The sequence below is a fragment of the Lemur catta genome, chromosome 16 (assembly GCF_020740605.2).
Source record: "Lemur catta isolate mLemCat1 chromosome 16, mLemCat1.pri, whole genome shotgun sequence".
In the NCBI taxonomy this organism is placed as follows: Eukaryota; Metazoa; Chordata; class Mammalia; order Primates; family Lemuridae; genus Lemur; species Lemur catta.
In genome coordinates, this window is record NC_059143.1 from 1,829,665 (window position 1) to 1,853,390 (window position 23,726).

At 52.4% G+C, this 23,726-nt stretch overlaps 1 protein-coding gene across 6 annotated transcripts in view; it reads left to right on the forward strand.

Annotated features, from left to right (window-relative positions):
• Positions 1–7,414: 7,414 nt before the first annotated feature.
• TBC1D9B (TBC1 domain family member 9B) overlaps positions 7,415–23,726 on the forward strand; it is a 38,452-nt gene continuing 22,140 nt past the window's right edge. For 5 of the 6 annotated variants that reach the window (XR_006729265.1, XM_045527721.1, XM_045527722.1 and 2 more), the window contains exons 1-6: positions 7,422–7,590; positions 10,462–10,572; positions 15,115–15,233; positions 18,984–19,212; positions 20,088–20,346; positions 21,867–22,074. Coding sequence is in view for 5 of the 6 variants with exons in the window: in XM_045527721.1 (XP_045383677.1) it covers positions 7,473–7,590; positions 10,462–10,572; positions 15,115–15,233; positions 18,984–19,212; positions 20,088–20,346; positions 21,867–22,074 (1,044 nt within the window). In the remaining variant the exon portion in view is untranslated. Of the gene's footprint in view, positions 7,591–10,461; positions 10,573–15,114; positions 15,234–18,983; positions 19,213–20,087; positions 20,347–21,866; positions 22,075–23,726 lie in introns of all 6 variants that reach the window. The other variant, XM_045527720.1, reaches the window with a different exon arrangement.

Genomic DNA, 23,726 nt, shown 5'->3' on the forward strand with positions numbered 1-23,726 from the left:
AGCCACTGGCACGGGCCACAGGATGCACATGGAGTGGGGCCCAGGGCAGCCAGAAGCATCAACTGGGAATTCAGCTGTGACAGTTGAAGGGCAAATGCGTAAGCTCTGGTGAGTTTTAGCACCCTGAGCGGGGACTGCCGTTGACTGACTGCGGGGACTGCTGTCTTCCCTGTTACTTCAGAGGGAGGGCGGGCAGGCTGGCAGACAGCAGCCAGGACGTCCACCAGACGGGGGCTGGGTTCGGGGTCGCCAGTGGCGGTGGTGAGCATGTCTGCCCAGGGCCACCTGCGTCTGCCCTCCTCCCGGGTGCCGGGCTCCACCCCGACAGTCAGCGACTGCCCGCAGGGTGCGCTGAGCCCTGCTGCAAGGGCGGGGTCTGGCTCCTGGCTCCAGGGGCAGCGTGAGGCCTCGCCCTGAGCACTGGTGCGGATCCCGGCGCAGCGACAGCCCGGCTGCCAGGGAGCCGAAGGGGATTAAACAAAGGAGACTACTGAATTTTACGAACCTGACATTTCCTGTGGGCTTTGTTAGCTCTTCTCATATTTTCATCACCCGCACATCCAGTGCTTTCATTGAGCTACGTGCTAAATGAAACTGGCTTTTTTTTTTTTTTACTCTTTTGGGGTTTTTTCAGAGATGGGTTCCCACCGTGTTGCCGTGCTGGAGTGCAGTGATTGTTCACAGGTGTGACCCTGGCGTGCCGCACCCTCAGCCCCCCAACTAGCTGGGACTAACTGAAGAAAAACTAGAGTGTTCTCCTGCTGTTAACTTGTATTGTCTAGGCAGTGGCTCTGCCATAGGAAAACAAGGAGGTGACATTAATGTCAGTGGTTGACATTAACCACTGACAAGCAACAACATGGTGCTTGACAAGTGGTTGCTGCTCATAAATGTCATGAAACAAAAACGCTGATGTTAGGAAGTAGAATTTAGAAAGCAAAAAGGAGGAGTTCAAAGTTAATTTTGTCAACAGACCTTTATCACATTCTCACTATGTGCCAAACACACATACTTGAAGTTGAGGGGAGTCCAGTGACCATTAGGATTTTGACTATTCTAGAAAACTGGCACATTAATGACCATCTGGGACATGAGATCAAATGGAATCAGGGTGAGTCAGGGAGAGGAGGACTTCCCAGGGCACGGTGGGGGGTGGCATTGCAGCCACAGAGAAGCCGGGGACAAGGACCCAGAGGAGGAGCTGCGTGGCCAGGTGGCAAGAGCCTCACTCCCTGGGCAGGGAGGACGACCCCAGCCTCGGTGTGGAAGGAGGGGTGCCGGGGCATGGGCGCCAGCACTGCAGCGGCCTGGCTGGCGCGGGGCCTGCCACAGGGCCAGGGCAGGGGCAGCAGGGGAGGCTGGTTGTGGAAGGAGGGGCGCCGGGGGTGGGGGAGAGCAGAAGCCCAGTGTCCAGTCTCGGTGCGGGGTGGGTGCTGGAGGGACCCAGGGAGCCTGTGTTAGGTCTGGGGCTGGCAGGGTCTCCAGAGGGGAAGAGGAAGGGGCAGCTCCGGATCTCAGGTGGAGGTTTGTGAGGGAAGGTGGGCAAGGTGTCAGAGTTCCTGGGCAGCTGTGTGCAGTGTGCGTGCCACCTAGCCCTGCTGAGGTAGTCTCCACGTGCTCGCAGGACCTCAGGCGTCCCGAGTGTTCTCTCCCTCTCTGCTGCCCCACACAGGGATGTGCCTGCACGAGGCACACGGGTGTACACTCGCTGGACTCAGAATGTCCCGGAGTGAAAGTCCAGCCGGTGCAGTATTCCTTTCGTTCAGATGAAGGTGGAAGTCAGAGTGGGGCTGGAATTGCCCCAAGCCATGAGAGCAGGGCTTGGGGTACAGCCCTGGGGACACTGACATCTAAGGCGTGGACAGAAGGAGCTGTTAATGCTACAGGCAGTCTGGAAAACTACCGGGTGTGATTTCCCTCTTCAAGAAAAGCAGTCGACTGGCACTCACGCCCCCTCCTGTGCTGTGTGTCGCCCAGAAACAGTTCAATGTGATGAAACTCGGCATTGGCTCCCATGCTAAGGGGGTGTGGCAGGCAAGAGTAAGGGGTCCCCATCACAGAGGTGACTGCTAGGACATCCACAGCTTAACCCAAGTGCCTTCCCTTGCCAGATCCTGTTAAGGGCAGCTACAAAAGAGGTGCGTGGAGTTTTGTCTTTTATTTTGGACTTGTTGGGAAATCACTGCAAAGCTCTGACACGTCCACATCTTGGCCCACTGGGAAAAGGATGCATGTTGGGCACATATTCACACGGTAGCCCGGGGTGCAGTGAAGACCCTTGCACAAGGACTGGGAAAACCCTTGTATGTTCTAAGTTTCAGAATTTCAGAGAAAGTACAGAAAGAAGTTGACAGAGGATTAGGTGCCCATGTTTGCTGCCTAGAACTGTTCTTTCCTTACTGTCCTGCGAAGCCACAGGGAAAGCGAAGCGTGGAGCTAAGCCTGGGCCCCGGGAGAGTTTCTCTGGCAGAGGTCATGTCCTGACTGGCTGGGGCTCTGTGTGCCCAGGTCACACCTGCCTCCTGAGACCCGCTCGAGGGGGCTGAGGTCGGGTGTCAGGAGGCCCCGAGTAGCCATGGGGCTCATCCAGGGCGCCGGTGGAGTTGGGAAGTTCACCCTCTTTCTTACGGGTGTTCTAGAAGATCCCAGCAAACTGAGCTTTGAAGAAGAGAGGCTGAGGGTGGGGGTCTCCAGCATACATGGGATAAAAGCAGTCACCTGCATCTCCACAGCTGTGACCCACCTGCTTCAGTGACCTTGGAGGGGAAGGTGCCATTAGGCTGGGCTGCTGAAAGGGTGACACTTTTATGCCCAAGACTTGGCCATCCAGCCCATCACCTAGGACTCACCTGGGGTTTTCCCTGCTGCATTTCACCCTTGGCTCAAGCCATTTTTTCTGTGTTCTTTACTCTGACTTGGGGAAGAAGGAAGATATTTTAAAAAAACGTTGAACTTCATGCAACATGAGTTTTAAACTTGCAGAAGGATGCAGTGCCGCTGCCTGGGCCTTGTCCTTCCTCCTGCTGGTGCCCCACATGCACGTGCCACAAAGACAGGCTTCGGGAGGCACAGAGCCCACTGGGCAGCCGAGGCAGCAAGCCCTGGGAAGGTATCACTGTGCCGGCTGCCAAAGCTCCCTCGGTGGCGCCTGGCTCAGCGGTAAGCACCTTTGCAAGCCACACATTCTCCTGCGGAAGAGCCAAGGGTGGAGGACATCATTACTTCTCCCTGTCACGGTGGACGCTCAGCCCCCTGGAGCAGCCTCCTGGCTCCTCTCTCACCGGTCACTCGGCCCCTGTGCTGGGCGGGCCTCTGGGGAGGGCCTGTGGGCACCCAGCCAGCCCGACTGGCCGCTGTCCCTCACCCTCACCTTTTCCATCCACCTCTTCACAGCTCCTGGCACCTTTCCAGAGTTACAGGTGATTGTTTTGAGCTATTGTTTACAAATGTAACCCAATATAAAGTGAATTCTAATTTGCTTTTGGAATTATCGTTCATCCACAATTAAGTCCAAGTATATTTACACTATGTGACACTACAGGACTTTCCTAATGACTGGGAGGTGTTGAACCAAGATGTTTGCTTAAAAAGGGGGGAGGTGGTTAGGTAGCATGGAATACCCAGGCCAGTTCTTTTCCTTCCTGCAGTGGCGGCTGTTCCAGCCCCAGGTCCCCGCACCTTGCTAGACGCCCGGCCTAGGTGACTCCTGCCGTCCTGGAGAGAAGCAAGGAGGGTGGCCCTTATCCAGGGCGGCCCCGGGCTGGCTTGCTGACAGCTGGAGCTGGGGCTCCCTTGGCTGGTGCTTGGGGCCAGAATCTGGTGTCTTAAGCTGAGAACAGGAAGCAGGAGCTGCTGCAGCCTGGCAATAGCTCTAAGAAGCCTTGACCAGTGTGATTACAAAAGCAGGAAAAGACTCCAGCCTAGGAATGGTGTTTGGAGTGAGGAGGCCACCAGCCCCTGACAGAGGCATCCTGTCCCTGTGCAAGAGAAGGAGTCGGTCCAGACCCTAAGCCGCATGTGTCACGACTATCTTCACCCTCAGTAGCTTTTATACTCACATAAATATTAAAGTTACCCCTTTCACATCTGGATCATTCAAAGAACCCCTCTTACTCTGGGTTCCTGCTAACTATGCACAACATCTAGAAGATGGCATAGAAAACTATTTTTCTAACTATAGCACAGGTAATTTGGGGCAGGGGAAGCTTGGGACATACTGAAATGTGGCACATGACTTATCTTCCACCCTGAGGGAAGACAGGGAAACTATGCACTTGAATTTTAATTCACCACTGGACAGTTTGTGCCAGAAAGAACACACATCAAATATTCAAAAAGCAAAATTGATTCTTATCTCAATTTTGGGGCTCACTGTAGGGGGAGTTACCTTGTCTGGAACACAAAACACCTGCAAGTAGAATATGAGCTGATTCTTGACAATCAGATCTCATCAACCCTTTGAAATGTTCTGGACTGCACAACTCCTGGGTCCACATGGTTGGTGTAAGTATAATTAAGTCGTGAAATTGTATGGTATATACCTATATGCCAATAGTGTATACCTGTATGTGCGAAATTTGCCAATATAACCATTTCAATAAAAACCTATTGAAAAAGGTGATTTGGCCAAATGGAGTACTTTTGGTGGTAACATAGGGACTCTTTCGTTTGCAAGTGACAGAAAAACCAGCCAAAACTAGCTAAAGCCACTACTGGGAATGTAGCGGCTCCCAGAAGTTAAAATGCCCAAGGGTGTGCCTGTGTCAGGTATGATGTGATTTCATCCTCAAACACTGACACCAGGATACGTTTGCCAACTTTGCTTCCTCTGAGTAAACTCCATTCTTGGGCTTAGTGAGGCTGGGGGTGGGGATATCCCCATATCCCCGTTAGCATAATGCTGTCCTACTTCCCCAGGAGGTAGCGCAGACCAGAAAGCATCTCCTTGGCCCTGACTGGCTTGTTTGGATGGGCTGCACTCCTGCAGCCGGGAGTGCATTCTGCCTCGCCTGAAAGGCAGGAGCTGAGCGTTCGAAGGCATGGTTCTCGCAGCGAAACGGTGCTGGGCGGAAAGGAGAAGTGGATGCTGGGGGTGAAAACAGCAAATGTCCAATATGTGTAGAAAAGAGCTTGGTCCCACCTTTGCCACGTACTAGTGTGAACCTGGCAAATCATTTCACCTGTTTGGATTTCAGTTTTATCTTTGAAATAGGGATCATAAAATACCTACCTCAACAGGGTTGATATGTGGGGATTAGATTTAAAATAATGTAAGAGGCCGGGTGCGGTGCCTCACGCCTGCAATCCTAGCACTCTGGGAGGCCGAGGCAGGAGGATCGCTTGAGCTCAGGAGTTGGAGACCAGCCTGAGCAAGAGCGAGATCCCGTCTCTACTAAAAATAGAAAAATTATTTGGGGCCATGGTGCGCACCTGTAGTCCCAGCTACTCGGGAGGCTGAGGCAGGAGGATCGCTTGAGCCCAGGAGTTTGAGGTTGCTGTGAGCTAGGCTGACACCACTGCACGCTAGCCTGGGAAACAGAGTGAGACTCTGTAAATAATTAAATAAGAAATAGGCTTAATGGCATATATCTAGTATCTGAGTATATAAAGAACTCTTACAACTCAATAAAAAGACAACCCAATTTTAAAATCGGCAAAGAATATGAATAGACATTTCTCCAAAGAAAATATGCAAATGACCAACAAGAACATGAAAAGATGCTCAACATCATTTGTCACTAGGGAAATACAAATCCAAACCACAGTGAGGTACCACTTCACACCCTTAAGAAATCGCTATCATAAAAAAAGAGACAGTAACAAGTGTTGACAAGATATGGAGAAATTGGAGCTCTCATACATTGCCGGTGGGAATGTGAAGTGGTGCAGCTGCTTTGGAGAAGTTTCATGGTTGCTTAAAAAGTTAAACGTAGCTTTACCATATGACTCAACAAGGTCAGTCCTAGGGATATGCCCAAGAGAATTAAAAACACAAAAATCTGTACACAAATATTCATGGCAGCATTGTTCATAACAGCCAAAAGGGGAAAACAATCCAAATGTCCATCAAATGATGAATGAATCAACAAGTGTGCTCTATCCATACCATAAAATATTGTTCAGCCATAAAAAGGAGTGAAGTGCTGATACATGCTACAACACGGATGAACCTTAAACACATTTATGGTAAGTGAAAGACGCCAGACACAAAGGGCTTCATATTGTATAATCCATTTTGTATAATACATTTGTATGAAATGTCCAGAATGGGCGAAATCTATAGAGACCGAAATACATGGGTGGTTGCCAGAGCCAGAGGGGAGGAGGAATGGTGAGTGACAGCTAATGCTAAGGGGTTTCTTTTTGAGGTGATGAAAATGTTCTGGAATTAGTGGTAACAGTTGTACAACTTTATGAATATACTAAAAACTACTAAATTTTGCACTTTAAAAGGGTGAATTTTATGGAATGTGAATTATATCTCAGAAAATAAAAGGCTTAGCACACGCTAAGTACACAATAAATGCTCGTTCTTTCCCTTCTTACGAAAAATAGTTCTCAAAGGGTGGTCTCCAGGTCAGCAGCGTCAGCATCACTGAGTAACTTGTTAGAAATCAGATCTTCTGGTCTGTGTTTAATCAGCCTCTAAGTGATCCTACGCAACTGGGTGAAGGACCAAGACAGCCCTTTTCCTCCTCTCGGGCTGTGAACAAGCACAGTACTTCCACATTCTTGAGGGCTCTCTGTAGAGAGCACAATGACAAGATAATGACAAGATCAGTTTAAGCTTCCTAACTTTGAAGGAGAACCAGCCCTGCAACTTTTTTTTTTTTTTGAGACACAGTCTCGCTCTGTTGCCCGGCTAGAGTGAGTGCCGTGGCGTCAGCCTCGCTCACAGCAACCTCAAACTCCTGGGCTCAAGCGATCCTCCTGCCTCAGCCTCCCGAGTAGCTGGGACTACAGGCATGCGCCACCACGCCCGGCTAATTTTTTCTATATATATTTTTAGCTGTCCAGCTAATTTCTTTCTATTTTTAGTAGACACGGGGTCTCGCTCAGGCTGGTCTCGAACTCCTGACCTCCAGCGATCCTCCCGCCTCGGCCTCCCACAGCTAGGATTGCAGGCGTGAGCCACCGCGCGCGGCCCTGCATCTAGAAGGTTGACCTCTCAGAACACTGCGGATCACTCCAGCTGTCAGCCATGTTCACCTATTTCTGTCATTCTTCCCCAAACTCTGAACAGATTTTGCAAACGCCGGAGGCCCTGCTCTGCCCGACCGTCTCGCCGCTGTGCGGACCCGCCGCGCGCGGACGGCGGAGCGAGGCGGACGCCCGACCCGGGCCGGCTGCAGTGCGCGCCGGGGCCGCCAGGGGGCGCCGCCCGCTCGCCCCGCCCCACCCGCTCGGCTCCGGCGCGGCGACGGCGGCGGCGCTTCCGCCTCGCGGGCCCGGCGGGTGCGAGCGGCCCCGCGATGTGGCTGAGCCCGGAGGAGGTGCTGGTGGCCAACGCGCTGTGGGTGACGGAGCGGGCGAACCCTTTCTTCGTGCTGCAGCGGCGCCGGGGCCACGGCAAGGGCGGCGGCCTCACGGGTGAGAGGGCCGGGGCCGGGCGGGCCGGCGGGGACAGGCCGGGCCTCGGGGCGTCGCCGCGGACGCGCTGGTCGGCGCGCGGGGCCCGCAGGCGCCAGGCCGGGGACCCGGGGCCGGGCGGGGGCGGTGACGACGGGGCGGGCGGCGTGAGGCCGCGCGGGGGCGCCAGCCGGGGGGCGGGGGCGCCCTGCCCCGCGCGTGCGGCCCTGCAGTGGGGGCTCGCAGACGGAGTTCGCGAGCTCGCCCACCGCCTCAGTTTCCCCAAGTGCCTCTCGGGCCAAGTGACACAAGCACATGTTTTCCTTGCCCCTTCTTCATGCCCAGCTCCCCAAGGAATTGCAAGCTCAGAGGTCCCCAGAGCCGCCGCAGCCCCCGGGCCTCCAGCCTCTCCTCCCCCCCTTTCCTGCCTCTGGTGTCCCCAGAGCTGCCAGCCCAGGCCTTGTCACCAGCACGGCGTGTTCCCAGGGCTGGGTAGCCGGCCGGGGCGCCCCTTTGCACGTCCGGGCCCCACCGCCGACAGGATGGGGCTGGACAGGCACCCCTGGAATTGTGTGGCACGTGAGATCCAGGGGAGGCCACTGGATGCCACCACAGGTGTGGTCACGGGCTCCGGCCCGCGTGGACAGGCAGGAGCGCAGCTGGCCCCGGCTCAGGGCCGGCCCTGAGGGGAGACACGGTGCGTGTGCTCCTGGGGGAACTGGTTGTTTCCCTGCAGGAATGTGGGCCCAGTGTGCTCACATCTTCCAATTTATCAAGAGAATTTTCTGTGAAATGTCCTGATTGTCAGTGTTAGCAGCTAGTATTGTCCTGCCAGAGGCAGACAGAGGCTTCCCATGGGTGACTTCTGCCACCAGTCCTCTGGGCCACACCTCTTAATGTGGGAGAGACTGTACCATTTCCAAGAAAACTCTGTTCTCTTCAACACTTAAGACTCCTTCCCAGTGGGCCTCGTGCATCCATGCGAGACCTGCCTTCCGGACCAAGCTTGTTCAGTGGGAGTTAGACAGCAGCCCCTTTGGGGAGTTCTGTGGTCGACTTGGAAGCTACTGGAAGCCCACTGAGGAGAGGCAGGCACTGGGTGGCCAGCACCACCTGTTGACACTGGCGTCCCGGTGCGTCAGATCTGGCTGGTGTGCTTCCAGCACCGGGCTGTGCGGGCCGTGTTTATGTGGGTCATCGCGGTGCACGGGTGGGGAGCTGCGGGTGCACCGCTGTTCACGTCCCTCTCCTGAGCCGAGAAGGCCCCCCTGCAGGCTCTTCTCCTTTCCCCTCACTCATCTCTGTCCCCCAAGACTGAGCTCCTAGGGTCCCCCCAGGGAACCATTCCTTGAAAACCCTCAGCTCCCTCAACCTCCACATAGCAGGTATGTTCTGCTGTGGCCTCTGCCATGGCCTTCCTTGTGCCATCATAGACATAATGGCCTCCTGGGCACTGTCCCCCTAGGAGAGGAACAGTCAGTGATGTGGTTTTATTCACGCCAGCTTTCAAAAACATGCCAGTCTGGACTTTTCATTAAGAGTCTGAGTGTGAGGAGATGGTTGGCTCATTAAAAAGCTTTCAGGTCCTGTGACATGGATGTGCCAACAGTTTACAGACTCGACGATGAAATTTCCAAGACCAGAAGAGAAACTCCAACATGAATAATGAAAAAAAGTTTGTTCCAAACATTGATAGAGCTTACGTATGCCCTTTTTTCTACAACTTAGAGAGATATTTTAGAACATTTCAGTAAAACAAGTGAGATATTACTAACTTCTGAGTTGGATATATGTAAAGAGTATCGTCTTTAATAATCATTCATTTTATTTACTAAAGACTGGAGAAAAAAATCAGATTAAATAATGGACTTGAAACAAGTGTTAAAATTGAGTAATAAAATCAATAGAAATTGTTCTGATGTCAACAGGGAAATGGGAACAAAATATTTTCAGATCACACCAAAAGCAGCACTTCATTAAAAGGAAGAAAAAATAAGAAGAATAAACAGGTATTTAGATTTTTTGATAATTCAATTAATGAGAAGTGAATCAAACAATGGTAAAAGATATATTTTGTGCTGATTTCTGGGGAAGTAGTGACATTGACAAAGATAGCAGACCACAACTCAGTACTTGTCATCAATCCAAAGGGTATCCGTGATGAGAAGAAAAACTCGAAATGCTCTAAAATGCTTCCATTCAGAAATAAAAAAAAAAATCAATATTTTCCCAAATTTGACAATTCTGAAAATTTATGTCCTTTGAGTCATGACTTTTGAGGCTGAAAAAAACTACCTTAAATTTTCAGTAATAAAAAATTGTGATCCCTTGGCAGAGGAAAGACTACATTCTCTTTCTGTTCGTGATATGGAAAATGATGCCACAGAATCATTGTCCTGTGAAGAAGAAATCAGAGAACACGGCCAAAAATATCAGGGGAAGACATATTTTAGATGTGTCTGGTGGTTAATAAATTGTTGTGTTATTTTTCTGGATTTTGTGATATTTGTGGTACTATTCCTTTTTTGTTTTAATTTGTAACTGTTGTACTTTCTCATTCTAAAGAAATACTTGTTTTCGAAACTAATTTTGAATTGTTCTTAAAGAAGTCCTCCCAGAAACCCTTTAAGCTTTGACTCTGTACGGCCTGCCTCAGCCCTGCCTGCAAGTGTTTCTGAGCCGGGGTAGAAGCAGCCTTCGGGAAGAAGTAGCAGGGGATTTTTTTGATAGGCATCAGACACTGGCTGAAGGCCTGTGGCCATGGGGGTGACTCGAGGTGTTTTCCTTCCTGGGCTGGTCACCATCCCTGTTGCCTCCAGCCAGGCTCAGCCCCCAGGGGCCCCTCAGCACCGCCCTGCCCTCACCCTCTACCTGTCTCTGCCCTGCTCCCAGGTCTTCTCGTGGGTACCCTGGACGTGGTGCTGGACTCCAGCGCTCGAGTGGCCCCTTACCGCATCCTGCACCAGACCCAGGACTCACAGGTCTACTGGACCGTGGCATGTGGTAGGTGCCCTGAGTAGTGAGGGGGGTTGGGCATGGCTTGCCCAGAGAGGCCACCACCAAAAGGGAGGGGCGTGTAGCCTGTGTTCCTGGGCAGTGTTGCCTGCTGAGGGCCTGGTGGGTGCTGCCCCCAGTTCAGACAGCACGGCCCAGGCCGACAAGAGGGAAGCAGAAGAGCCGTGGCTTAGGAAGGCTGCTTTGCTGGTCACAGGGACAGGGCAGGCGAGGGCAGCCCCATGGAGCCACATGTGCCTCTGAGGGCTCAGGCTCAGGGTTCACCAGTGCCCGTGTTCTCATGCCCCCCTTTTCTCAAGGCAGGTACAGTCAGGCCTCATTGTTTAAGGATTCCACATTTCAGGCCTGGCGCGGTGGCTCACGCCTGTGATCCTAGCACTGTGGGAGGCCGAGGCGAGCGGATCGCTCGAGGTTAGGAGTTGGAGACCAGCCTGAGCAAGAGCGAGACCCCGTCTCCACTAAAAAAATAGGAAGAAATTAGCTGGACAACTAAAACTATATAGAAAAAATTAGCCAAGCATGGTGGCACATGCCTGTAGTCTCAGCTACTCGGGAAGGAGGCAAAAGGATCACTTGAGCCCAGGAATGTGAGGCTGCTGAGAGCTAGGCTCACGCCACGGTACTCTAGCCCAGGCAACAGAGCAAGACTGTCTCAAAAAAAAAAAAAAAAAAGGATTCCAATTTCAAATTCACCTACTCACTAAAATATATTTGTAACGCCCAAATCAGCACTTCCAGTGCTTTTGTGGTCGTTTGGGAACATTTGCGGACATGTGCATGCACAGAGCAGTGAACAGTTAAGTCCCTCGATGCCAACGTCCCCAGCTGATGTGGAAGGAGCTACATTCTGCCCTCTTGTGTCAGTTCTCAGGCTGTAAGGAAGTGTCCTCTCATGGTCTGTTTAGTGCCATGGTTTTCATATTTGTGAGCTTTTTCTTGGTGATTTCACTGTTTAAAAGGGCCCCCAACATAGTGCCGAAGCGCTATTGTTCCTAAGTGCAAGAAGGCTGTGTTGTGCTTTACAGAGAAAATACATGTTTGATAAGCTGCATTCAGACATGAGTTACAGTGCTGTTGACTGTGAGTTCAATGCTAATGAATAATATATATTAAATAAGGTGTCTTTTATCCATCTTGAATTAACAGCAAAAAAAAATAAGGTGTGTTTAAACAGAAACACACGTAGGACAGTTATGTACTGATCAGTTGACAAAAATGTTGTGACCAAAGGCTTACAGAAACCTAACCCTGTGTTTCCTCTGGAGTAATGGTTCAGTATTCACTAATTCAGTGTTCTGGGAACTTTATAGAATATAAGTACCGTGAATAATGAGAATCCCCTATAGTCCTCCTTGGAGGAAATGTACCCACTCTTCCCCAGATTCCCTTTTTAGAGGCTCCGGAGCTGAGGTTGCTCTGATAAAATGACAGGCTCAGATAGCACTTTTATGTGCCAGGTGCCCATCTGCACCTCCTGGCATCTCCTGAAGGCATATGTACTTTGGTCTTCTCTATTTTGAAGATGAGGAAACTCTGGCCCAGAGGGGTTCAGTAACCGGCTCGAAGTCACACAGAGTTGCAGTTTAGACCCAGAGCACCTGCTCCCAGCTGCGTTGCTGAATACTTCTCTGGACTAGAAGCCACAGTGTCCTTGTCCTCCAGGATAATGTCTTTCTTGGAGGCTTAGGAAAAGATGACAAGACTCAAAAGTCTGTAGACCTCATAGCTAGACCCCAGCCTCAGGAAGGGAGGGGCCAAGGGAGTGAAGGCACAGGCGGGCAGACCCCAAGAAGCCACCTCTGTCCTGGCACCCTAGCGGCAGTATGCCTCCTCCCACTGTAGGGTCCAGTAACCCTAATAAGGGTCAGAAAGGGGAGTTTGCCCAAGGCCAAAAGGGGAAGCCCAGTAGAACCCCTGATCTCCTAGTTCCAGAACCTGAGTGGGTGCTGGGCAGCAAGGATTTGCCCCCAGGAGGAGGGGCTTCCTGTGGGGTGGGGCCATCCCTGAACAGGCTGAGGAGGTCAGTGTGTGCCTAGAGGTCAGCATCTCTGTCTCAGCAGTGTTCTCTGGTTCCTGGGCAGGGGGCAGGGAAGGATGGCAGCAATAGCTGCCTCTCCCTGGGGAGGGAAGAACTTGTGGTACAGAGTGGGAATCCCTTTGGTCACAGCAGGCCTGGTGCTAGGGGAGGCCTGACCACAACCACACTGCAGAGCACCAGTCCATGGCTCCTGGCCACACACCTGACCTCCCCTGCTCCTGCCAGCCAAGCTGGGCCCCAGAAGCAGCTCACCAAAACCAGACGTGGCCCTGCCAGCACCTGCCCAGTGAATGCTTACCCTCGAGCCTAGTGTCTGAGGACTCCAGGAGTCTGCTGCCTCCATTTCTGGCCTCCTCTTCCCAGTTCACACCCTGGCCCTCCACTAGACTGTGCCCCTCCTGGCTCCATGCACAGTGTCTCTCCAAGCCCACCTAACCTTTGTTCCCATACTGTTGAGAACTTGCTCGGACATCACCTCCTAGGAACACCTTCCCAGACTCCCCAGAGCTGTGTGCCCATCCTTCCTTCTTACTCCTCTGGACTTGACATGTCTCTACGCTGAAGTCTTTCCCATTAGACTGGGAGCTCCCGAGGGCCAGGGCAGGCTCTGCAACCAGACAGCCTGGGTTAGGGTTCTGGTTTGGTCACCTCCCAGCTGTGTGGCCTCGGGTAACTAACTTCACCTCTCTGTGCATCAGCTTCATCCTGTAAAATGAAAATGATAGCACCTGTCTCCAAGGTGTTCTAAGAATGAGAAATTGATGGAAAATTCTGAAAACAGAAATAGCACTTAATCTAATTAGCTATTGTATTCTTTTTTTCCCCAGTACCTAGCATAGAGATGGTATAGTTTCCTCAGTATTAAATGAAGATTGAGTTACTTTTAACTGTAATTCTTTTAAACGCACATATGTAAACATTTATAATTAAAGTACAGACAGGTCTGCACAAGCAGTGTGGGGAAGATTTCTTCTGTTTTAGTTTGCCAGGAATGTGTACGTAAAAGAAAATGATACAGTAGAATTGCATCACTTGTAAATTTAACTTCCAAATTCAACTATGTGTTCTTGGCAAAAAGACAGAGAGAAGCAAGTCCCTCCTCCTACTAACTAGACTTTGGCCTCTGTGCACCAGGGAGGGAGGCCATAATAGAAGTGCAAAGAAAAATGAAAAAAAAAAAGTTAAAGTTCATTTGGGGATGATTTAGGGGCTTCCAGGGGTACTTCTGGTAGCCCGTTGTGACTTACTGTAAGTCGTGTAGTTCTGGGTTCAATCACTTTCATCCTCCCCAGGCCCATCGGAGGAGAATCTTCCCTGTGGAGTTGCTTGTCAGGTTAGGGACCCACTTGAGGACACGTAAAGAAACAAATCAACCCCCACCAGGACCGGCCGGGCAGAGCAGTGACAGAGCAGTGAGCAGGTGACCCAGCGCGGCCTGGCCAGGCAGGGTCAGGGCTGAGTCTTGAGCTGCAGGAGAGTGTTGTCAGGTAGGGAAGGATGAGTGGCCGGGCGCTGGCACCCGAGGAAAGGCGTCCAGTACACAGGCACACTGGACTTGTGTCCTGGCTGGTGCTTCCTGCATGCCTGGTGGGCCCCATGACTCACTGGGCCTCCTGGGGGCTCATGGTCTGTAGACTGCCCCACCCCAGGACAGCTGAGAACAACGCAGAGTGTTCACTCCTCTCCTTATTCTATGTGCATTCATTCAAAAAACAGTTCTTGAGTGCAAACCCCATGCCAAGCACATGCAGAACCCCAGAAAGTGGGGTGACAGGGGCAGGGGGAGCCAGGCTAGGCAGAAACCTCTTCTCATCCCTTTACTCTTGCCCAGGAACCCCTTCCCTGATTCCCTGATGGGAGTGAACGGTTCTCCCACCCTTTGGGAATGGCATTGTGCTGCCCTCTGTACTCTTTTCCATCTGCACTGGATCTGCAGAAGACAGGGACCACCTCCTAGGTGGGGCAGACACTCACCTGCGCAGCTGGTGAGTGAGCCCGGCTGGCCAGGGGCCTGGAGTCCTGCAGGAAGCTCCAGCAGGCGTCTGTGGACACTTGAGTGCTCAGGAAAGAGCTGAACTCACTCACACGCAGTGTGACTGCGTCTAACTAATCACATAGATATCGAAGGCCACATTAAGTTCTTTCAACCAGAAGAAAAGTCTTCAAACTTGCCAAAGCATAGACTATTTCTACAAGGACACATAGGAAACCAGTGGTGACTCTCACTCTTGGTGTCAGGGACAGAGGTTTCATCCCCCGTATGACTGCCATTCTGCCTGAATTTGTCAACTTTTTGTTTTTTATCAGGACCGTTTATTACTTTTGTTATAGACATGTACATAAAGGTTAAGAAGGAAAAGAGTAAGCACCTTGAAGCTTCCAGTCACTTGAATATAGCAAATTGGGTCGTGCGTTTTAATCTTTCTCCTTTGTGTTTAAGGCCTGGTGATTTTATGATTTTTCTTTTCTTTTCTTCATCAAACATCTGCTAGGTTCTTCCCGCAAAGAGATCACAAAACACTGGGAATGGCTGGAAAATAACTTGCTCCAGACGCTGTCCATCTTTGACAATGAGGAAGATATCACCACCTTCATCAAGGGCAAGATACATGTAAGGTTCACGTTCAGCTAGCAGTTCTCATTCCCCTTCTCTGGCTAGCATTGTTCACGTATGTTACCTTATTTAATCTTCAGCCAGCACAGTGTAGATTTTATCTCCACTCTTTGGAGTTGAAAGGCACAGTTGAACTCATTGCCCTGAAGGCTCCTTTCTACCCTGGCTGGCTGCTGGAGTCTGACTGAAGCTTGGCTTAGAGTTTCTCTTTCTTGTAAAGTGTCTTGGAACAAACATGCAGACATACAACTCTGTTTGCCAGTCCTTTGGCTAACAGAGGAAGAAGCTGGAAATGATAGGATATTTTGAGGTATGTTTTTATTATAAAACTAATGCTAAGCCAGCCGAGATGGCCTATGCCTATAATTGCAACACTTTGGGAGGCGAAGGTGGGAGGATCACTTAAGCCCAAGAGCTCAAGACCAGCCTGGGCAACATAGCAAGATCTTCTCTATAAAAAATTTAAAAATTAGCTGGGCATGATGGCATGCACCTGTAGTCCCAGCTACTTGGGAGACTGAGGCAGGATGATCACTTGAGCCCAGGAGCTTAAGGCTGCAGTGAACTATGATTGCGCCTGTGAATAGCCACTGCACTTCAGTCTGGTTAATGTATTGAGACCCTGTTTAAAAAAAAAAAAACCATCATTTTAAAAGGCACATACCCTTTTTTTTTTTTTTTCTTCTTTTTTTTTTTTTGAGACACAGTCTCACTCTGTTGCCAGGTCTAGAGTGAGTGCCGTGGCATCAGCCTAGCTCACAGCAACCTCAAACTCCTGGGCTTAAGCGATCCTACTGCCTCAGCCTCCCGAGTAGCTGGGACTACAGGCATGCGCCACCGTGCCCGGCTAATTTTTTTCTATATATATTTTTTAGTTGGCCAGATAATTTCTTTCTATTTTTAGTAGAGACGGGGTCTTGCTCTTGCTGAGGCTGGTTTTGAACTCCTGACCTCGAGCAATCCACCCGCCTCGGCCTCCCAGAGTGCTAGGATTACAGGCGTGAGCTACCGCGCCCGGCCAAAAGGCACATACCCTTTACCCAGCAATTCCATTCCTTAGAATTTACTCTCCAGGGTGTTCATGTATATTCATATGTGCAGAATGACGCATGTATCAAGATGTTTCCAGCAACACTGTATTAGCAAAAAAGCTGGAAACAGTGTCTCCCAGTCCCATGATAAGAGGGGAAAGGCAGCTGTTCTCTCCCCTGCAAAATGAGAGAAATAATACTTGCTCACATTTATTCAGTACTTTCTGTATGCTTACTGTGCTAAGTGCTTTATATTCAGGGGACTTGTTAAGTAGTATATAGCATACTTAATGGCATTTTTATAGCAATCAAAATAATGATTATGAGAATTATGGCAATGTGTAAAAGCTTACAACATGATGACACTGAGGTTGGTTCCTCTTTGAAAGGTAATTAACACTATATGAGTGTTTATCTGAATGTATAGGTTTGTGTGTGTTTCTTTCTGTTAGATTAATGCCTTAAGTTAGATTCCTGGAAGGGCTCTTACTAGGTCAATGTTTCGTGATACAGATTGTCTTTGGGTAGGCCCTTGTGAATTCATTATATAATACAGCACTTCACAGACCTAGGCAGATGGTACCAAGTTTCTCAGCTTTGCTGTGTGCACTTTGGGGCTCAAGGCAGGACCTGTGCTGCCTCTGTCTCTGGAGAAACACAGGCAGGGAGGATGGGGCAGGCCTCCCCTCTCCTGGTGAACGAGCTGGGCACTAGTAGTAGTAACAGCAACTACTGAATGCCTCCTGGATATAGGCCAGACCCAGATGAACTAATCAGCAACAGAAAAGTCCTGAGTGACTCATGGGTCAAAGAAGAAATGGAAATTAGAAAACATTTAGAACAGAAAAATAATTGAAGTACCACTCCATGTCAGAATTTGTGGGATGCAGTGAAAGTGATACACAGAGGAAATTTAAAGCCTTAAATCTTATAGAAGAAGAATGAACAAAATGAATGAGCCAAGTGTCAAACTCAGTAAGTTAGAAAAATAACTCCAGAGAAACCAAGAAAGTAGACAGAAGACAATCACAGTGGGCTGAAGTTAATTCCAGGCTCTGCCGCGGGACAGAGCAGGAACCTCGGCTGCGCAGGGCTGGAAACGTGAGCAGCACCCGTGAGAGGCAGAGCTTTACGCAGAGAGAGAGAACACCATAAACAGCCTTAAGCCCGTAAATTCAAGAATTTAGACAAAATGGGCACTTTACTAGAATAATATGTATTAGTTTCCAATTGCTACTGTAATAAGTTATCATAAACTTAGTGGTTTAAAAGAACACGAAATACTACCTTACAGTTCTGGAGGGCGGGGGTCTGGAGTAGGTCTCACTGGGCGCAGAGCAAGGTGTGGGCAGGGCTGCGCTCCTTCCAGAGGCTCTAGGGCAGAGTCCTTGCCTGGCCTTCTCCAACTTCCAGGCGCTTGTACTCCTTGCTTCTTGGCCCCTTCCTTCATCTTTACACCAGCAGTAGCATCTGCAGCCTCTCCCGTTCTCCCTCTGTCTGTCTCCCCTCTCTTGTCATCTCCTTTCCGTGACTCAGACCCTCGCTTCCCTCTTTATAAGGACCCTTGGGATTACACTGGGCTCACCCAGATTATCCAGGATCATCTTCCCCTCTCGAAATCCTTCATCACATCTGCAGAGTCCCTAATCACGTCTGCAAAACCCCTTTTGCTAAATAAGGTAACATATTCTCTCAGGTTCTGGGAATTAGAATGGGGACATCTTTGCGGGCCGTTGTTTGGCCTACCACATAATATAACTTACTGAAACTGGCTCAGGCTCAGGAAGAAACAGGAAACCTAAAAATGCCTAAAACTATTAAAGAAATTAAATCCGTAATTAAAATTCTACCCAGAGATTTTTACGGGTGGGTTCTATCCACCAACAAATAGCAAATCCCAACTCTGTGACCCAGGCCGGTCAGTCCCTAGTGGTAGGGATGTCACTCTTGGGTAGAGGCTGGAAAGTGGCCGAGGGCTGTGGGCTGGGGAGTCCCCAGTGGCGAATGCAGAGGGAAGGGTGGAGCAGCCTCTCTCAGCCCCTCTGCTCCCTGTGTGGGGGTCTCCCAGGTGCAGCTGGAGGGGGCAAGGTAGCAGCAGGGTGCTGAGACCAGGAAGGCGGCCTGAAGGCAGGGCAGTGGTGATGGCTGTGGGCTCGGACCTTTCTGCAGAGAGGGCTGGCCTACCATGGCTGTCCAGGGCTGCCCTGTGCTCTCCACCACCCTCCCGACTCGGTAGGACCAGGGGCAGCAGAAAACCAAGGCAGGGCTTAGTGATGAGGAAGGTGCCAGAGCCCTTTCCCAGGCAGAGAGCTAGTTCCTGCAGGAGCGTTCCAGGGGGCCCAGAGGCGGCTTGAGAGAGGAGGTGTTCACATTGCAGCCCACCGGTGCTGGTGTAAGGAAAGAGAGACCTTTTCTCCTTCAGGACTGTTTAGGTTCCTGGCTGGGGCTCCGTTAACAAAAGACAGATTGACAAGAGAAAAACAGAAATGTATTAACGCATGCGTCTCATATATTCCTGGGAGACACTCAGGGATGAGTCACTCAAAGGTTTGTTTAGAACTTGGGTTGTTGATATAGCACTTTAACAAAGGAACAGTCACGTTAAAGAGAAATGACAGGACAAAGGACATGGGTCAGCCCTCCAAGGGACCCTCTGCCCTGCTCCTTGGCCTGGCCAGGCGCCCGCTGGAAGCCAGGTCCTCTTGCCTTCCTCCAGGGCATCATTGCGGAAGAGAACAAGAACCTGCAGCCCCAGGGAGACGAGGACCCCGGGAAGTTCAAGGAGGCGGAGCTAAAGATGCGGAAGCAGTTTGGGATGCCCGAGGGCGAGAAGCTGGTCAACTACTATTCCTGCAGCTTCTGGAAGGGCCGAGTGCCCCGGCAGGGCTGGCTCTACCTGACAGTCAACCACCTGTGCTTCTACTCCTTCCTGCTGGGGAAGGAAGGTAAGGACCTCCAGGCCACTGTCACCCTCAGCCCCTCCAGTCCCTTTTGGTCCCCAGACACCTGTCCCCCCACGGCCTCCAGAGGGGTCTCCCTGGAACCCAGAACCTACTTAGCTATGCGTGGCCCTGCGTATACCGGCTCCTGGTGGGCCCTTACTATGTCCGCTGTCCCCTGGTGGGATTCTTCCTACAGTGACCTTCTTTACAGGCCTGCCCTCTTCTAAGCTGGTGTGTTCAGGGCACACATCTGCCCTGATTCTAGGTCGTGTGGTGCCTTGGGCATGGGCCACTCCCATTGCCTGCCATAGGTCCCTCCCTCGGAGTGTGAGCCAGCTCCTGTCACAGCCTCACCCCAGAAAGGGCCCCGGCCCGCCAGCACCATGGTCCCAAACCCAGCAAGCCTGCCTTCCCACTGGCCTCCCTCAGCAGACAGCCTCCTCGTGCCCCTTCCTGCCCTTGGCGTTCACCTGCCAAAGCTGGTGATCAGTCCCCTCCCCCCAGCAGGGGCTGGCCTCCTCAGTGCTGGTCACCCCATGCTGTGACTGTTCACACATTGGTGTGCTCCCCTTGGTGGAGCTGCTTGGGTCTCATCCCAACCAGTTCCCCTGTGCACATTCATTCCTTTCACTTTCAGCCGTGTGTGGGGCAGGCATTCACCAAGTGTGGTTGGTCTGGGAGGCAGTGGGCATCCCGATGGCCCATGCCCTTCTCATGGAGCTCGTGTCCCAGCATAGCCGGGCCCAGGTCCCAAGGGGCATGCAGGAAATGCTGCCTTGGAGAGCGGCTCCCTTGGGGTGGTCCTGGGTGCAGACGGGCCGGGAGCCCCACCTTGCCTTGTTCTAATCAGTGGCGTGTCTGTTCCTGTGGGCACCCAGTAAGCCTCGTGGTGCAGTGGGTGGACGTCACGCGGCTGGAGAAGAATGCTACCCTTCTCTTCCCCGAGAGCATCCGTGTGGACACCCGTGACCAGGAGCTCTTCTTCTCCATGTTCCTCAACATCGGTGAGACCTTCAAGCTCATGGAGCAGCTGGCCAACCTGGCCATGCGGCAGCTGCTGGACAGCGAGGGCTTCCTGGAGGACAAGGCCCTGCCCAGGCCCATCCGGCCGCACAGGAACATCTCGGCTCTGAAGCGGTGTGTTGCCCTCTGGAGGTGGGGGAGCCCCAGACCCACCGGCCCGCCCAGGACCCAGCCCACGGCCGGTGTGTAGACCCAGAGGGCGTCCACACTCAGGCCTCACGGGCTTTCCACTCGGGAAGGAGGCCCAGTCAACAGGGCCTGCAGCACTGTGTGGGGAGGCAAGGGACATTAGTGATAGGCATGCCACCAATGTGGAGGACACTCTTTACACCTTATGTCCCGCAGCCCTGTGATGAGAAGGTGCTTGGGAAAGAAGCTGAGGCACCAAGAGGTGAAGTAACTTGCGTGAGGTCCCTTAGCTGGTGAACAGTGCAGCTGGGATATAACCACCTGACCAGGCACGCTCGGGGTACTCTGGGCTTGGGGTGCACGGCCTCCACCCCACTGTAACTGACAGCTCTCTGCAAGACCCCTTGGCCAAGGAGCCCTCAGAGGCCTCTGGGGCCTGAAGCCAGCAGGGGAGACCAGGCAGGTGCAGGTCTGAGGTCACCACCACCCTGTCCCTCAGGATTGGTAGACAGGAATGGATCGTGGTACCCAGCACCTCCAGATCACTTCTGTTTGAGCTCCTAGGTTGTAGCTTCATGGGACCCTGCAAGGCTGGCTGAGGTCTCAGAGGTTCCCTGGGCTCCTGGCTCATTCAGCCAGGGTGGGCACTGCCAAATTCACACTGTTCAGAGACCTCACTGCACCGCCCCCAGGCATTTCCTGGCTTGTACCCACCCACAGGCTGTGGTCTGGGCCAGGACTCTGCAGTGTACCTTCAGGACCAGAACATTGTGCAAGGACATCACCCTTTTGATTTCAGTGACAGGGTGGCTTGTCATCTTTCAGAAGAACAAGCAGGGCTGGAAAGCGACAGTGTCTGGCACTGTTGGTCAGGGTGGGTGGTCAGGCTGCCGGCCGCCCAAAGTGGGTGGGATGCTCCCTTGGGGGCTGGGAGAGGTTTATGGGGACAGAGGCACTGAAAGATTAAGGGCGGCACAAGGCCACCTTCACAGCCATCAGACATCCGCACGCACATTTCCATGAGCAGCAGGCACTGTGTTTTCGTTTTCGCTCCTCACCTCCCTATTGAGCGCGGCTTATGCAGGCTTCAGGGTGGTGCTGGGCCCCCCACCGTGGAGAAGCAGCCCGGGGCCTGCAGCGTGCTCTGTCTGAGCCGGCAGGGGCAGGGGTTCTGGGCACCGCCCGCCCTGCAGTACCAGGGAAGGGCCATACGCTGCCTAGGTCCGCCGCCAGGCCTGTCTAGAGCAGTCGGGTCGCCAGGGCACGCTGTTTGCTAGTTACCTCTCTGCTGGTCATGGGAACATCCCATGTCCTACTTAGTCATTGAACATGTGTCTTTTGTGGAACTCTTAAGATCCCTGGGCATGACCTGCTCATGGGAGAGCCCTAAAGTTCCTGAATCTAATGTGGAAACCAAGGCCTGGGGAGGCCCTGAGACCCCCTTGAGGGCGTGCTGGCCCTGGCTCTTGTCCCCTTTCCTTCCATCCCCCCACCTGTTTCCCCAGAGACCTGGATGCCCGAGCCAAGAACGAGTGCTACCGGGCCACATTCCGGCTGCCCAGGGACGAGCGGCTGGATGGCCACACAGGCTGCACCCTGTGGACGCCGTTTAACAAGCTGCACATCCCTGGCCAGATGTTCATCTCCAACAACTACATCTGCTTTGCCAGCAAGGAGGAGGACGCGTGCCACCTCATCATACCCCTGAGGGAGGTGAGCAGCCTGGGCGGCCCCGTGGCACTCAGTGACAGGACACGGGGAAGGTCTGTGGTCGAATGAGCCCCTCCCCAAGCACCTGCCCTGTGCTGGAGGCTGGAGCCATAACAGGGGTGTGGGGGTACCCTGGTTGCCCCCTCAGGGGTCCCTCACCTAGAAGAAAGACAGAGCAGTGGTGTTGCGGGAGAGCTCCTGCTGGGATGGGAGGAACTTCAGGTAGGATCCATGCTCCTCTGGTCAGAGCCCAGGGCCTCCTATGGCTGAACGTCCATTTGTCCTGCCCTCCAGGCCTTGCAATTGAATTCTGGCAAATTCCTGCTCCTTGACTGGGCTTAGAGGATCCTGTCCCTGAGCCAGTCCCACCACGTCACTTAGAGGCCACTTCACCAAGTCCTCCGATGTTCCCACCATGTCACTTAGAGGCCACTTCACCAAGTCCTCCCACGTGGCTGCCCTGTCTGTGGCTCAGGCTCCAGCAGAGCTGCAGGGGTCAGCTCTTACCTGTTAGGGATGCTCTTTCTTGGGTTTCCTGGGCTGCCACAGTGATCCTGGTGGAAACAAGGCCGTCTGTCCTGAGCTGCAGTGAAGAGGTGTGGACAGCCAGGGGTGCTCCCGGACAAAAGGCCCTGACACGTCCCAGGGCTTCCTTTTCCTCGTGGCCCAGCAGAACACTGGCTGGTTTTTTTTTTTTTTTTTTTTTATTTACTCAACCAACATCACACTGAATGGCTGTTTTTAATTGCATGAAGCACAGTGAGGTTCTTAAGTTAAAACTTAAACCACAGTATTTTGATTATATTAAAAACCTAGAGCAGTGAAACCTCCCTGGCATTTGCACAAAGCCCCCAAGTTGCAGGTGTAGCTATAAATAGATGTGGCAGAATATGCTGCCTCAGTTTCCCCAAGGGAAGTTAGAGGCAAAAGACTTAAAAGAGCCATAGCTCCAAAATCTCCAGGTTGAGAGGCTCAGATGTGGCCCTGACCCACATTCTCTTGGCACCAGGGCCCCATAAGTCCGTCCTGGGTGCTGTACTGACTCAGCCCCGAGGCCTCGGGGTGGGCTGTGGGGTCGTCCTCATACCTGAGGCCCCAGATGCGTTTTTCTTGCCAGGCCCTTGACACGTCTCATGGCAGAGAGCTCTGGCCCAGCTGGGGAGCAGGACCAGCTCACACTGCAGGGCCAAGCCCTGCTCTTGTGACAGCTCCGCAGCTGGACAGCATGGAAAACAGTGCGTCAGCCAGCGCTGACCATCCTGAGCACGCCTTCTCTCGGGGTCCTGACCAGCGGGGCACAGGGGCTCCTGCACCCATTCTCAGCTCCACTGTGTGACTGGTGGATGCTTCAGTGTCCCTCCCAACCGTGCCCTTCCCACGCTGCCCCCAGGAAGGGACCCCTCCCATCCTTTGCTGAGGTGGTCAGCCTCCTGATCCCCACATCCTAACCACAGCACCCCCCACCTCCTCCTGATCCCCACATCCTAACCACAGCACCCCCCACCTGCTCCTGATCCCCATATCCTAACCACAGCACCCCCCACCTCCTCCTGATCCCCACATCCTAACCACAGCACCCCCCACCTGCTCCTGATCCCCATATCCTAACCACAGCACCCCCCACCTGCTCATGATCCCCACATCCTAACGATAGC